Below are 16,793 nucleotides of genomic sequence, written 5' to 3'. Positions count from 1 at the left end.
TCGATTCCCAGACCACTGCAAATTATTCGGAGCAGGAGCACCAGTCTGGATAAAAAAATAGATATTTAATACACTGAGGGGTGCTTAGAATATTGGTACCCCCATTGTATTACCCTTTCCTTGTCCTTTAACTGTTCAATTACCCATCTCTAAATAATCACAACATTTTAAATATCCCCCATACATAATAAAAGTTTGCCACTTGCAGTTTGGGCAAGGGGACTATCTATCTATCTATCTATCATCTATTATCTATCTATCTATCTATTATCTATCTATCAACTATCTATCTATCTATCTATCTATCTATCTATCTATCTATCTATCTATCTATCTATTATCTATCTATCAACTATCTATCTATCTATCTATCTATCTATCTATCTATCTATTATCTATCTATCAACTATCTATCTATCTATCTATCTATCTATCTATCTATCTATCTATCTATCTATCTATCTATCTATCTATCTATCTATTATCTATCTATCAACTATCTATCTATCTTCTATCTATCTATCTATCTTCTATCTATCTATCATCTATTATCTATCTATCTATCTATCTATCTATCTATCTATCTATCATCTATCTATCTATCTATCTATCTATCTATCTATCTATCTATCTGTCTATCTATAAATCATCTATCTATTGATCTACTATCTATTGTTTTGTCATCTATCTATCTATCTATCTATCTATCTATCTATCATCTATCTATCTATCTATCTATCTATCTATCTATCTATCTATCTATCTATCTATCTATCTATCTATCTATCTATCTATCATCTATTATCTATCTATCATCTATTATCTATCTATCTATCTATCTATCTATCTATCTATCTATCTATCTATCTATCTATCTCTCTCTCTCTCTCTCTCTCTCTCTCTCTCTCTCTCTCTCTCTCTCTATCTATCTATCTATCATATATACATATATCATCAATCTCTTGATTGATATACAGATTAATCCCCCACCCTGGGTATACACAGTGCTTGGGGTAGATTTGGATCCCTTTCCAGTAGGTTTCAGATATACCTAGAAGACCAGACCTAAGATTTAGGGTGAATGATTACCAACTGCCAACTGCACATTTAACAAGTCCTTGTTCTCCTAGACCACAGGGAGATCAGCTTACTGTACAACTTTCTCTGTCTGGAGAAAAAGGGTTCTATAAATAATTAATACCTGAATTATATTGACTGCAGTATCTAAAGTAAATAACATGAATCCCTGTTTCCATTTATATTTAGGTCAGCAAATTAGAAAGAGAAAAAAATCAGGAAATCAAGCAAATCAGAGAACACGAACAGCATAAAAATATTGTTCTAGTTACTGAGCTAAAAGCCAAGCTGCATGAGGAAAAAATGAAGGAACTTCAGTCTGTGCGGGAAGCCCTGCTGAGGCAGCATGAGTTGGAACTGTTTCGAGTTATTAAAATTAAAGACAATGAGAATCAAAGACTGCAAACCGTTGTTAATGCGTTACGCGATGGGGCTCCGGAAAAAGTCAAAACGGTTCTTTACTCCGAGGCGAAAGAAGAAGCCAAGAAAGTGTTTGAGTTTGAGAAAATCAAAATGCAACAAGAGGTTTTTGAACTAAAAGGAGCCAAAAGACAAGTGGAGGAGGCACTGACTGTGGTCATGCAGGCTGATAAAATGAAAGCAGCAGAGATAAGGAATGTCTACCACTTGCACCAGGAGGAGATTTCCAAAATTAAGCGGGAATGTGAAAGAGAAATTCGTAGACTGGTATGTGTGCAGATCTGACTATGTTTTATGTTGCCTGCATGGTTGTGTAGAACATAAAATAACAAAGTATAACTATACAAGCTTTTGTAGAGATGAAAATATGATGTTCAGGACTTAAGGCTTGGTTTTTGCTCCAATGATACTCGAAGAATAGTGATGGGTGAATGTATTCGCCAGATGCGAATTTGCGGCCAAGTCCCGTGATTCGCGAAAATGGAATTACTAGGGCTCCTTTACTAACACAAGTGCACGATAATAACCCACAATGCAAAATTGTCCCAAAATTTTTGGTGCCCTCTAAGTAGAGAGCACTGCAATTTTACGAATACTGCAGTTTGTGACTTATTATGACATATCAAATGTTTTGGAGCATCTTGTTATGTTTCAAGAGCAAATGGTGCTTTTATTCTGTTCTTTTATTTATTTTTATATGTGTGTTGTGGATATTATTTAGCATATTGAATGGATTTCTGCATGTACTATTTGAAACAAAGGGACATGGAGTAGTAGGGGAATTTAACAACCATGCACAGGAATCTGTGGCAGTCCATTTCCTGGCCCTCCATGCCAGGCAAAGTCCCGCACTACTCATTTGCAGATTAAAGTCTCAGTCACTTATCCCAAATGAGTACAATAGGTCCCAAGTGGCACTAGCAGCCAAGAAAATACCTTTCCCTCCATTCCATAAACATATGCAGCTTGTATTATCCTTCAGACATAGCTCCCAGCACTGTCTATAGCACGAGCACACTGTTGCTGAATCCATAGCTGAACTGTAGCTCCCAGCACTGTATATAGCGCAAGCATTTCACATTCAGTTGGGAAATACGGAGCTCCCGACCCTCTCGATCGAGCTCCCAGGGATGGGGTCGCCACCCCAGCCACAGAGGCCTTCCTGCCTCTACATAGTGGCAGCTGAACTCACTAATCCTTGCAATTAACCATATATAAACATGTAAAAGTAACATATAACTACGTCATCAAACATTATCTGGCATGAAATGTCTCTGCAGCAATGTCTCTGGGGGTGCTGGCAGCTGTAGAGGTGATTTGGTGCAACTATTTGCTTATCAGCGATGCTACCATGAGAAGCGAATGGAACTGTATGCTTCTTCCACCTTTTTGCGGCGTCCAAAAAAAACGGACCGCGGACCAAATCGAGGGAATTTGCCCATCACTAATTGCAGTAGGTCAAAAGGTGGCAGTACGGTAGCCCGATTAGTTCAAAGCACTGCTGTAACTGGCACTATGAAGGTGCTGGATTTATATAGGAAGTGACCTTACATAGTTACAACAAGCATCCAGAGGAGGGAGCTCTCAGCAAGTGAATTGTAAGATATTGTAGCATGGTGAAAGCTTATGCTGGAGACATGACATAGTTAATGGAATGAAACCACATTTTCACCTTCAACGCTAATGGCACACCATCTTGCAATAAATAGGGTCTACTGTATATTGTTTTGGCACTGGTCATTTACAAAAGAGATACAATACTCTTTTATGAACACAAGAGATCTTGATGTGAGCACCAAGCTGCTCTAATGAATTATGTGTAAGAGCATGGACCGACTCAAGGGAAAACTGGAATTACTGTCCGACTAGACCCAGGTAATTCCAAGTGTCAATAGCTGCAACTGACTTGTGCCAATGATTTAGATGCTAATGCCATTATTGATGCCCTGTACCAGAAGCGACTCCACATATGTAGGAAAACTGGGTGCACTTCAACCCAAACGATATTAATATATCACATGCAAGCTGCAGCGGGTGCAATTAGGCTGGAATTTGAGAAAATGCTACATTGTAAGTTTAGAAAACTTGGTGAAAGGTGCAGTTTTCAGTATTTAGTTAAAAGTAGGAACATTGTGCACTTGCATGTGTAAACTAAGGAATATTATTGTGGGTTGAATCTCCAGATGGAGGGTGAATATCAAGTATGGCAAAGCTGAGAGCAGTGGCTGGTGTTCAGCACTGTATTTAGGTCCAGGTCCCTAGGCACTGGACCTAATTGTGACTCTAGTCTCTAGTGATGTAACATGCACTGCTGCTCATGACCTCACGTTCTTTGTGCACAAGTCACTTCTGCTGAAAATGTGCCTGGTAACCCTCACCCCCCAGCTCCGCAGCTGGATTTACACAGAAAGTTTCTGGTGGTGACTGGGTGGATTATTTTTCTTAAAAATTATCTTTTATTGGCACTAAAACATAGGCACTGGCTCTCAGGTGCTTATCTATAAATACAACCCTGACAATGTTAGCTACAGGTCTCTGCTGCTGGTGTTTCAGGTAGCAATACTCATGGAGCATGCCTGGCACTGCATTGGTACCCACACTAGCTCTTACATTTATCAGTATTACATAAGGGCAATAAAGCTGCTGTGCCAGGATGATGTAGAAATCAATATGGTTCCTGGAAATGTGCCCGGCAAAACTATAAATGCACCTTAAGACAATTTCCAGCACTAAATTTTATGTGGTTTATAAATATTAGTGTTTACTGGAATGCACTTGCATGTTTCTTCCTATACAGTCTGGTCCCGTAAATATTAATAAAATATTTTTTTTTATTTATAACGGAAGTGGTTTTTGTGCATTTACCATAGAAATGGCTTTCCTGGCATCGTTGGCTCTGTACTTCCATTTTTCCTTTTCACTGATTTTTGTATCAGTGTGAAACATATTTAATGTACGTGGGAAGCAGATTGAATTAAGCCGAGCTCATTTATTTTGACTCCATTATTCGCCATGTCTGCAGGGCCTGTAATGTGCCACAGGGCAAGATTAGTCCATAATCATATCAATAGCTAATCAATCAAATGCACTTTAAGGCATCACAACTGTAATTTACTTAAAGAATATATAACTATATCATTAATTTTGTCATAATATAGCAAGGGTTTGCAACTGAACACATTTACAGATTTACATCTGTTGCCACCATAGACTTCTGCATATGGCACCAGCATCATCATCATGTTATAAAAGGCACTAAGTTTTAACAGTAACCCATAGAAACTAATCATCTCATTTACTAGTCATCTGTTTAAAAGATCTTATTTGTTGCTATGAGTTACTGCTCTTGGGCAAACTTAGTGCCTAAGAAATACATCTCTTTAGCCAAGAAACTTGTCAATCACATATGTAGGCTCCCAATTTAGTAGTAAAAATATGTACATTGTAGTTTCTCAAGTCCAGTCAATCAAGGTCATAGACTAGAGATCCCCAACCTTTTTTTTACCTGTGAGACACATTCAAAGGTAAAAAGAGTTGAGGAGCAACACAAGCATGAACAACTCAATGGAGATGCCAAATAAGGGCTGTGATTGAAGAATACAAGGGTTTATTGTATGGTCCCCTTGTATATTAACACATAATTATCATATAACCCCTTAGGCTCCCCTTCTCCAGTGTAGACAACCCCAACTTGACCAACCTTTCCTCATAACTGAGACCTTTCATATTGTAATCATAATCTCTTTTTAATTATTGGATTTACATTAACTTCTCTCCAACCCATGGGTATCATATTGGGTTGCCAACTTTGACTTCCGCAAAAACTAAACTAGGGGGTGGGATGATTGCATCAGAGGTGGAGCAATGACATATAGGGGTAGAGCTATAACATGTGAGGGCATGTTTATGCCTGGTGTTAGCTGGGTTTTGGCATCAGAGGTGGTTACTGGCCAGATTATTGTTTGGGTTTCACAAGGTTGAAACCAAAGTAAAACCAAACAGTTTGGGTCAAAACCAAACAGACGACAGCCCTAGTATCATACAAGATAAAGGGGAGTGTCAAAAAATGGAAAAAACATTCTGGCTAAACTGAACTAGCTTTTCCAAGTACTTTCAATGGAAGTAAGAAAATAAAAAGAACCTTAGTAATATTCCTTCTCTTCTGATCCTCCAAGTGGCAGAAAAAAAAGCCAGACACTCTTGTCTCATTATTCTTACATGCTTCTCTGATCTTATCAAGTTCTAAGTTTGCAATTTCACGCGAGAGCTGTTCATTTAAGAGCTGCATAAATTTTGACCCAGGAGGAGAAAATATGCTCAGATTTAATTAATGTAGGGTGTATCTTTCATTTTTTCCTTCTTTGCATTCATAGAAATGAATGGAGCTTGTGTTTTGCTTGCCCCAACTTAATCCATTGCAGCAGAATTGTTCCCTCAGTTGATTGCATTCTATAAAAATGTATCAGTCAGTGATAGCTCCCTCTATTACAGGGGGATCGAGCCCCGTTTGAAGGTCCAAGCTTTGGTCAGGGCCCCCATTAGCTAATAAGGAGGTTACAGATTGCTGTTATGAGTCATTTTTTCATAAGTACAAGAAAAAATGGACATCAAACTAGTCTCCACCCCACTATTGCAAAAATTTAAAATGTAATATAAGCTTCGGCATACTGAAATAAGAAACTTTCTAAATACAATAAATTAAAAATTTGATAGTGTTTCTGAAATAATCAGGTTCATCTTCAATATTCCTCTCTCAGCATCTGTTTCTCTTCATTCTGTCTTCATTCAGGAGTTTTGTGTCAGATATTCATTAACAGTTGGATCCAATGTATCTTATAGGGGGCTCCTTTTGCCTAGAAGATGTATTAGAGCTCACTCTGTTTAAATCACCTGACAACATGTCTCTCTACATGCAGAATTTGCATAAAAGGCAGTTACCGTATATACTGTACTTGAGTATAAGCCGTCCAGCGTATAAGCCGAGGTACCTAATTTTACCTCCAAAAACTGGGAAAGCTTATTGACTCGAGTATAAGCCTAGGGTGAGAAATGCAGCAGCTTCTGGTAAGTTTCAATCAAAAAATTGAGGGTTTCTGCTCCCATTGGAGGTGCATCTCGTTTTTGGATGCCGGTGACCATTCTTGGACGCCGGCGAATACTCTTGGAGACTATTCTTGGATGCCGGCAACTATTCTTAAGCACCGGCGACTATTCTTAGGCGCTGGCGACTATTCTTAGACGCTGGTGACCGTTTTTGCGCTTGACCCGAGTATAAGCCGAGGTAGAGTTTTTCAGCATATTTTGGGGGCTGAAAAACTCGGCTTATACTCGAGTATATACGGTATTTTGTTAGATTTTGTTTGTACTGGAATACGTCATTTGAGTGAGCTCTAATACATCTGCCAGTCAAGGGAGTCCCCCTATAAGATATATTTGATCTCACTGTCAAAAATGAATATCTGACACCCAACTGCTGCATGAAGACAGAATAAAGAGAAACAGATGCTGAGAGAGGGATAGTGAATATAAACTTGATTATTTCAGAAACAATGCAGAATATGCAAATGGTTATATTTAGAAAGTTTCTTATTTCAGTAAGCTGAAGCTTATATTACATTTTAATTTTTGTGATAGTTCCCCTTTAACTTAACTGACCTTCAAGTTGGGTTTTCAGATGTATCCGTCACAGAAAATTGGCATATTCGTCCTAACGGAGTCCCCCCAGCAACTACTTAAAGTTTGGGAAGGACTGCATTTATAAAACCCTATATCATACTGCTAAGCCAGTTGAGTTAAGTGAGTTATTATCACAGCGCTAGGAATAGCATCCCAATGTAAACTAACTGCAAGCAGCTTGGAGACTGTTGTTGTGCCATTTGAGTGACTTTGTTCTGTTCTCCTTGTAGATGGATGAAATTAAATTAAAAGACAGAGCAGTTTACATGCTGGAAAAAGAGTTAGGGGTGCAAGCCGGGCATGCTCAAAGACTTCAACTCCAAAAGGAGGCCTTAGATGAACAGCTTGTCCAGTTCAAAGAGTCTGACCGTCATCTGAGCAGCCCGAAACGGGAGGTTCCCATTGCAAGTGGTGCAGGAGATACTTCAGATCATTCTGGAAGCCCTGTAAGAATTTTAATCTGGTTTTTGCCGTCTTTATTTAGGGATTCCAATATCTATGGGCATTGTTTTTGGAAGTAATCATTTTTCTTTTCTGTGTTGTGCAAAATGTCAATATACAGGGCCTTGAGAATGCATCCAGACCCTCATTTTACTCGGTAACAAATCCAACTGCCAGTTTGTTCTCTCTGATATTTTTATTTAATCCCCACTCTTCAATAGTTTGTAGACCGACCATCCGGGCTCTATCAGCAGGGTCTGTGCACCTTGCTAAATAGAAGGGTGAATGAGTGGTGCAAAATACAGGGAAATACTGCTAAAGCCTGCTAAATACTGAATCTTAAGTGGGCCTGGTGGGCCATGTGGGGTCAGTATGTATCTGAATTTTAATGTGAATTTAAATAAAATATTTTTTTACTGGAGAAAGAAGCCTTGGGACAGATATCTTTTGATATAGGGATTTTTTGCATATGATGCCTGTGAACTGCGGCGAGTCCCTTTGGCTTAACCAAGGCAGTAATCAGATGTGGACTCCCGATTGATGAATAATTTAAAGTTCATATCTTGGCAGAACAATGATCCCACACACAAAGTCGTAGTAACAATGGAGTGACTAAAGGAAAAATATGAAAAGGGTGAATGTCCTACAATAGCCCAATCTCAGCTCTGAATCTATGGCTCTGTTTGAAAATGAAGATGTCCAAGGGGCAGATTTACTCAAGGGCGAAGTAACTAACGATGGCGACGATTCGCCAGCATTACCATTTTTAGGCACTTTGCCGATTTACTAACGAGCGAAGGCTTAACTTCAGTAGCGTAAGAGACAGACGCTAGCACTCATTCACACTCTATTGCCATGCAAATCTTTGCTCTGGTGACTGGACGTTACTCTGCAAATTCCCTAAAATGCGGATTTTACTGAACATTACCTCTTTCACCAGACTTGCCTTCACCAGCTCAGACCAGGCAAAGTGCATTGATCTTCCTCAATCCTCTGTTACTTACATCATATTTTTTAGTGGAAAAAGTCCAAAAAATGCTGGCGTCTTTTCCTTTTTTCAGAGTGAGCCTGCAAAAGTCCTTCAATTTTTTTTTGGGGGTAACCGGGTTCCCCAATACATTTTCTAACATATGGAACATTAACTATACAGTGTGCTCATGTGTAGGGCATTATACCAAATCTATATTCTTTATTAAGATTCCCAGTACTTGTGTAATGTAATGTATTTGCTGCAACATATACGTCCATTCAACTTTAAATTTCCCGCCATATGCAAATTAGCCTGAGCAAAGACCTCTAATGAAGTTTCAGTAGGATTTGCTCGCATTGCCGACGTAACGCTAGAGAAAACTCGCTGGCGTTCACCGCCCTGGGCGCAACCTTGCATTTTAGTAAATTAACGTTGTCTGAGTGAATTTTTGCCTGGCGAAGTGTTGCGATGGCTGCAAAGCAGTCGCTGGCGAATTTTCACTGCTTAGTAAATTTACCCCCAAGTGTCATCCAATTAATGTCATGAAGATTACCAGCCTGGAACAATGCAGTGTGCAAGCTGGTACATACATAGCACACGTCACTTAAAGCTGTTATTGCTGCAACAGCTGCCTCTACAAAATATTAAATTGTGGGGATTGAACACCAACAACATATTTCTATTTTATAAATAGTGTGTTTTTAATATAAACAATTTTACATTAAAAAACTAATTTTGAGTGTTTGAAATGGAACTATTACAGAATTCAATCTCAGTGCAGAATTTGGTTCCTCAATTAAATTGAGAAAATTGCTCAAGGCTCTGAAAGCTTTTTCAAGGCATTATATGTTTATATATACTACAAGTTAGCCCCTGTCTATCTATCTATCTATCTATCTATCTATCTATCTATCTATCTATCTATCTATCTATTTCTTTATTTAATTATTTATTTATTTCTTCTTTCAATGGAAGATGCATGTTTGCCACTTTTAGGGGCATATTTATGAAGGGTCGAATTGAAAAAACTTCGAAATTCAAAAAGACCAACCGAAATTAAGTCAAAGTTTTTTTTTGGTCGACGAGGTCCGTTTTCGTATTCAGCCGAATTAGAATCATACGAATCGAAGTAATATCACATTCGCTCGAATTCGATTCGACATTTTTCCAAAAAAAAACCTTAAAAAGTCCACCAATTGACTCCAAAAAGGTTCCAGGAGGTCCCCCATAGGCTAAAACAGCAATTCGTCAGGTTTTAGATGGCGAATGGTTGATGAGACAGTATATGATAAATTTCGATATTTATATTTTTTAATTTTTTTCAATTTCAATTCATATTTTGACTATTCCCTAGTCCAAATACACATTTTTTTCATTCGAAAATTCACCTCGACCTTTGATAAAACTGTCCCTTATTGTTTAACCAGGGGACTTATGAAATTGACATTTGGTAATGGTTATTACTGTGCAGATTTGTTTCTCCTTTCTATAGAAATGAGGTACATATATAGGTAAAACCCAAAGTCTCTCCTGCACCAGTTGTTGCTAAATGTGACTTTTGAAGACTGTTCATCTAATGGCTTCCTTTGTCTCATAGGAATTTGTTGCCGTTGGTGTTAAATTTATTGTTGCAAACAAACCAGTGCAGAAAACATTGTACAGTGTTCAGGTGATTTAGGGGCAATACAGAACAGTTTTCACATTTTTCAGGGGACCAGAAAAAAATCATGTAAAATCTGGGAAAATGTAAAACTAGGTAAATCCATTATACATTATATAATTGTGGGGCCACAAAAAAGGGTGTAACATGAGGGAAATCAGGGGCTGTAAAATTGAGTTTTCACTGTATATTCAGAGTATTATTTTTTTTAGTGAACATGTGACTATAGCTGCTCTAAATTGGATGGGCATTTCGTTTGCTTTGACTGTCCAATCACCTGGAAATAAATGGCTGCCTTAGTGAGATAGTTTTGACAGATTAGCCCCGTCCCAATTTTTACCCCAATTTGGATCCTTTCATTGGGGTATAAACTGGGACGGGGGCATCATTTTAAGACCCAGTGATTCTATTGTATCCTATCATATAGACTTGAAATGCCACCTTTTACCCTATGAAAGTCATTACTGGATTGGTAAGGCTTCCTTAGGCTGTATACTGAGAGTGGATTTTAATCATAGCTTTGTTTACAAACAGCAGGATATGTTTTTTATTCTAATTTCTTTATTAGCATAGTTCCCTTTTACCTTATTTGCTGTTCTGGGTCCTTTTTAAAGGGATATTGTCATGGGAAAAAAAAAATCAAAACGAATCAGTTAATAGTGCTGCTCCAGCAGAGTTCTGCACTGAAATCCATTTCTTAAAAGAGCAAACAGATTTTTCTATATTCAATTTTGAAATCTGACATGGGGCTAGACATATTGTCAATTTCCCAGCTGCCCCAAGTCATGTGACTTGTGCTCTGATAAACTTCAATCACTCTTTATTGCTGTACTGCAAGTTGGAGTGATATCACCCCTCCCTTTCCCCCCCAGCAGCCAAACAAAAGAACAATGGGAAGGTAACCAGATAGCAGCTCTCTAACACAAGATAACAACTGCCTGGTAGATCTAAGAACAACACTCAATAGTAAAAACTCATGTCCCACTAAGACACATTCAGTTACATTGAGAAGGAAAAACAGCAGCCTGCCAGAAAGCATTTCTCTCCTAAAGTGCAGGCACAAGTCACATGACTAGGGACAGCTGGGAGAGTGACAATATGTATAGCCCCATGTCAGATTTAAAAATTAAATATAAAAAATCTGTTTGCTCTTTTGAGAAATGGATTTCAGTGCAGAATTCTGCTGGAGCAGCACTATTAACTGATTCATTTTGGAAAAAAATTTTTTTCCCATGACAGTATCCCTTTAAGGCGCACAATCAATACATTTCCCAAAATACCATCTACAGTACGTTCTTGAATCCCTTATAACTTATGCCAGTTATTTGCAGTCCATCTTTGTTTTAGGAACAGCAGTTGGATGAAAAGGATGCTCGTCGGTTCCAACTAAAAATTGCTGAATTAAGTGCAATTATCCGGAAACTAGAAGACCGGAATGCGTTACTGTCAGAAGAGAGAAATGAACTAGTAAGTCCAATGTCAGTATTTGTAAGGGTAAATATTGTATTTCCGCAAGTGGTAAACTGCTAGGTAGCAGACAAGCCACGCATGAGTACTGTAAATATTTTGAGTGTGTCTGTGAGTCACAAATTTAATGGCAGGTCTATATAACTCTTTAGTATGGGAAAATTATATCATTCATACATTGAATTAAGTTTTCCCTTAAATAAGAAGTCATTGTTGGAAACTCCTTGTACATTTAACATGCTTTTAAAAATAATGGTCAGAGAATGGATACCATTTGCCTTGGCCAAAGAATTCACCTTTGGAAATAGTGCTGTACTCAAGGCAAATAATAAGGCATTCCCAAACCTTTGTAGAAGTGCGAGTAAATGTAACTAAGAGAAGATGTTTCAGGCTGAATATATTACTTCCCTAGAACAAGATATCCCCCATTGAGTATGAATTGAATGATGCAAGTTATGGGCTGTAATCATTAGATAAGCTGGAAAGGAAAGTCCAGCACATTCATATGTGATTTCTAATATTCAAATTACAAGCAGCAAGGGATATTTTATTTCTTATGATGGAACATAATTAACCAGAGGGAAAGAAATAACTGGAGATTTACAGAATGAAAGATACGTTTACATTTTAAAGACCATAGACCATAGCTGTGGTTGAGAGGGATAGCTAAGTAACATTATCCACCAAAGGAGGATGCTATGGGGATAATCCGGAGCTATACTTTTTCTTTAATATCATTATTTATTATTTGTGAGCTGGAGGAAAGCAAGTGCAGCAAGTGAGATATGGGGACATAGGTCTCATTTATTAATCTCTAAGGGGTGCAATATTTCACCCCTTAGGACCCATTCATGGAGCTTTTGCACTCAAGGGCTTGCAGCACTGTATAGATCAGAAAGGTGACGCTCCTTGACCTCCGTTTCAAGAGCATGAAGAGATACACCTCTGAGTGCAGGCTATGGGGGTACTGTGCTTTTCAAGAGTTCCAATGACATTTTTGCCCAGAACTATAGGGAAAATTGTCCTCATCCTAAGCCAAAAGCCCTATTAATCCATATACGTTCATTGGGCGGATTCTTGGATACTTAACTCGAGGTAAACTTATACAAACAAAAAATTGTTACATAACCGTTCTTCTCTTCACTTTATTTTTCAAATCAAGTTAAAACGTTTAAGAGAGGCAGAAAGTCAATATAAACCTATTCTGGACAAAAACAAGCGACTTAGCCGGAAAAATGAAGAGATGTCCCACTCGTTGCGGAAAATGGAGAACAAGCTAAAGTTTTTAACACATGAAAACATAGAAATGGTTAGTATTATGGTTTTAAAACCACAAAAGTGATTTTTGGAGAAGGAGTTTTAGTTTTAAAGGTCCTATATTATCTTTCTATTCATGCAGAGACAAAAAGCTGGTATAAGAAGGCCAAGCTCCTTGAATGATCTAGACCAAAGTCGAGAAGAGAGAGAAGTTGACTTTCTGAGGCTGCAGTTGAACGAACAGCAACTCTTCATTGATGAACTTTGTAAGGTAAAGTTTAAACAGTATTTAAGTGCCAAACAGACATGAGATGAGAAAGGACTTCGATGTCAGTTGTCCAATACCAACGGTTGAAATTAAACAGTATTTAAGTGCCAAACAGATATAAGATGTCAGAGAACTTCAAAGTCAATTGTCCAATACCAACAATGGTTGACTCAAACACAGTAGCATATCAAGAAGCTGCCAGATTCCACTGCAAACTTATTTTAGGGCCCTCAGTATGTTGAGATGCTGATAAATTTGCTCATCAGACAGAGCCCTAATGATGCTCAGCTCTTCAGAGTCTACTTCCCCTGACACTGAGGGGCAAATTCACTAAGATTCGTAGTTGCGCCAGTGTCCGCTTCGCCGCACTTCTCCAGGCGTAATTTTGCCAGCGCTACGCAAATTCACTAAAATCCGAAGTTGCGCTCAGGGGAAGCGTAAGGTTGCGAAGTTGCACTAGCGTTAATTCGCCAAGCAAAGCGAAGTTACGCTAGCGATGCTTAATTTGCATATGTCGCCAAATTGAAGTTACAATGGAGGAATATGTAGCATCACTACATAAGCCTGAGAAACCTTCAAAACAGCAAATAAAATTGTTATTTTGCTCTACACATGTGCCCACTGTATAGTTAAGGTGCCATGAGTTAGGAAATGTAGGGGGGAAGGAGGGGAGCCCCAAAATTTTTTTCGATCTTTTTCAGCCTATCACCCATAAAAAAAAGACAATAAGCCAGCGTTTTTTGGGACTTAGAATTTTTTTCTACTTTTTTTGAAGCAATCCCTATCTACTTCGCACTTCGCCTGGTCTGAGGTGTCAGGCGTAAAAGGTAGCGTTCAGAAAAATGTGCACGTCAGTGAATTTGCGTAGTTACGTCCATTGCGCAAATTCGCTAGGTGTAAGGGTGCGAAGTAACACTAGCGTACGTTAGTGAATCGGCGAATTAACAAAATTGCGCTACACTGGCGAATTCACGCTAGCGTTAGGCGCTTAGTCCTTTAGTGAATTTTGGTCCGAGACTCTTCAGCCTTGTTAGTTAAGGCAAAATGGCAGAGCCAGTATTTTCCATGTTATGTTTTGGGTGATAGTCAATATAGATTATTCATGTAGACATTACAATGGTGCTGTAAGCAGGTGATATAAGTCTTGTGGGTTGCAACAGACACACAAACAAGAAGCTCCATGGCAATACTGGTGAAAAAAGTGCCATTGAATTTTTTTTACCGCCACTAGTTATACTATTGATATTTAGATATAGAAACAGTTCCAGTTAACACTGATTGCCCATAAATTTAACTCCATTTCAGAATGGTTGTACTGTTTTCTGTTCTCTGGGAATAATTATGCAGCAGCAAATCACTTTAATGAATGCTGATGTGATTTATTTTACCAGACTCTGGAAACTGCCAGCTATGTGAAGAGCGGCTTGGTAAGTAGTGGAAATGAGTGAAGGCTTTGCTTGGACATTGAGCAATATCACAGGGAAGTGCACTGGTCTCTGTATAAAAACAACATATTGTGCTTTCTCCAGGACCGTGAAAAGCTTTTAAGGTTTAGAAAACAAAGAAAGAAAATGGCAAAACTCCCCAAGGTACAGTTCCATTCTCTAATTGTCTGTAATTTGTGATCAGAGCAATCACTTTCTGGCATGTGTTGTTCTATTCCCGGGTCGAATTGAGAGGGTGCAATAAAACACTGATGCAGGGTTTCAATTCATACAGACTTATTGCAGTAGTTTAACTTTGGATAATGCTAATTATATTAAATCATCTTTTGTGTGTACTGTAAGCTGGGCATCATATGGGCATTATATTTAAAGGGGTTCACCTTTAAATTAACTTTTAGTATGATGTAGAGACCGATATTCAGACATTCAGATATTGGGACAATTTGCAATTGGTTTTCATTTTTAATTATTTGTAGCTTTTGAGTTATTTAGGTTTTTATTCAGCAGCTCTCCAGTTTGCAATTTCATCAATCTGTTTGCTAGGGCCCAAAAAACCATAGCAATCATACACTGATTTGAATTAGAGACTGGAAAATGATTAGGAGAGGGCCTGAATAGAAAACTAGAAATAATGATACATTTGTAGCCTTACAGAGCATGTATTTTTAGATGGGCTCAGTGACCCCCATTTGAAAACTGGAAAGAGGCAGAAGTAATTAGAAAAGTATAAACCAACTAAAATATTGCTTAGAATTGGCCATTCTATAACATACTTAAAGTTACCTTGACCCATCCCTTTAAGCTTTTTCCAAGTCTTTTACTAACCCTCTTTAATAGAAAGTGTACACGGCATGCAACTCAGTAGGGGACATTTACAAAATCAAGTGCCAGTCGGTCTCAAATCTGTATTTTTTTGATCCATTATGCAGTTTATAATTCCAGCTTAATTGCAGGCATGCTCCAAGGTGTATCAACCAGAATTGTGCACATTACATGTAGTATTTTTAGAGTGGGGATTGTGCCACCTCTAGAGCATGCAGTGTTTGCATCTGATTCACTGGCTGGGTCAAATTAGCCCACCTAGATACTGGGAAAAATCTCAGTGGGTCCCAATCCTGTTGGGCCCTAACACCTGCCTACAATCCATCCAGTGTCAGACTGGGATACCAGGGGCCCACCAGAAAACCTTAGGTTGAGGGCCAACTTTCCAAACTATTATACCGCCTCTCCTCACTCAACCTCACCTCTTTATTCTCCTAGTCTCTTTTCTCTACATACTGTACTCTATTCTTACATTATTAAGCCTCTTTATTCCCATAAAGAAATAGAGAATGACCATGAAATAGACCAAAAGGTTAGAAGTAAGAGGCCCACTGACACCTTGGCCCACCGGGAGTTTTCCTGATATTCTGGTGGGCCAGTCCGACACTGAAGCCATCTACCAGCACCCAATTTTGGAATGATTCAAACAAAATGAAAGATGGCTGTGCATTCCTTTGTGGAACATACTGCCTTTTTTTCCCCTGGAGAAGTGGGCAGGGGGCAGTGGTGGCTGGGTTGTGGACCGTTTAATTGGGTACCCAGTGGGCCATGGGTACCCCAGTCTGCCTCTGTCCACTAGACACAAGTCTGGAGCACCTGCTCAGGTCCAGAATGGGAGTCAAAATAGGCCCTGGCATTCCAAACACAGAGGCCCAACAGTCTCCATCAGCCCACTAAATAGTGACTGTCCATGGAATCTTACAACAGACCTTATGGCATTTTGCCACAACCCACAGATTGCCAGTCTGGGCCTGCACCTGCTGATGCAACCCCTTTGTGAGAACCCTGGAGTTACCGCTAAATCCAAGGTGGTGGTAGCTTCCTGGACTAGTTGCTTACTATTCATCAGAAGAGGCAGGATGGACTTATTGACCAAATTGTGGAAGTGCAGGAGCTTGTTTGCTCCATTATAGATTGTGTCACCATGTGTTCTCCATTGCATTTAATTTTGTAGCACCTGCACTTGCCGTACGCTCATAAATGACCCCAAGTGTATAATAGTATAAAGCACAATGGTTGTTTAATTTAAGTATTTTTATAAAAAAATATTCAGTGTTTAAGTAAGATAAA

The 16,793-nt window shown here is 38.7% G+C and overlaps 1 protein-coding gene across 7 annotated transcripts in view; it reads left to right on the top strand.

Moving 5' to 3' along the window:
• jakmip3.L (Janus kinase and microtubule interacting protein 3 L homeolog) overlaps window positions 1-16,793 on the top strand; it is an 81,420-nt gene that overhangs the window by 42,483 nt on the left and 22,144 nt on the right. For 3 of the 7 annotated variants that reach the window (XM_041568604.1, XM_018226668.2, XM_018226669.2), the window contains exons 3-9: window positions 1,267-1,764; window positions 7,404-7,619; window positions 11,592-11,711; window positions 12,874-13,020; window positions 13,111-13,239; window positions 14,628-14,663; window positions 14,766-14,825. In XM_041568604.1, the coding sequence (XP_041424538.1) occupies window positions 1,267-1,764; window positions 7,404-7,619; window positions 11,592-11,711; window positions 12,874-13,020; window positions 13,111-13,239; window positions 14,628-14,663; window positions 14,766-14,825 (1,206 nt within the window). The remainder of the gene's footprint in view (window positions 1-1,266; window positions 1,765-7,403; window positions 7,620-11,591; window positions 11,712-12,873; window positions 13,021-13,110; window positions 13,240-14,627; window positions 14,664-14,765; window positions 14,826-16,793) is intronic. The other 4 variants (XM_041568607.1, XM_041568608.1, XM_041568605.1 and 1 more) reach the window with 2 other exon arrangements.

The sequence above is a fragment of the Xenopus laevis genome, chromosome 7L (assembly GCF_017654675.1).
Source record: "Xenopus laevis strain J_2021 chromosome 7L, Xenopus_laevis_v10.1, whole genome shotgun sequence".
Taxonomy (NCBI): domain Eukaryota; kingdom Metazoa; phylum Chordata; class Amphibia; order Anura; family Pipidae; genus Xenopus; species Xenopus laevis.
Note: the sequence above shows the minus strand (reverse complement) of the source record. Positions and strands in the feature narration are given on the sequence as shown.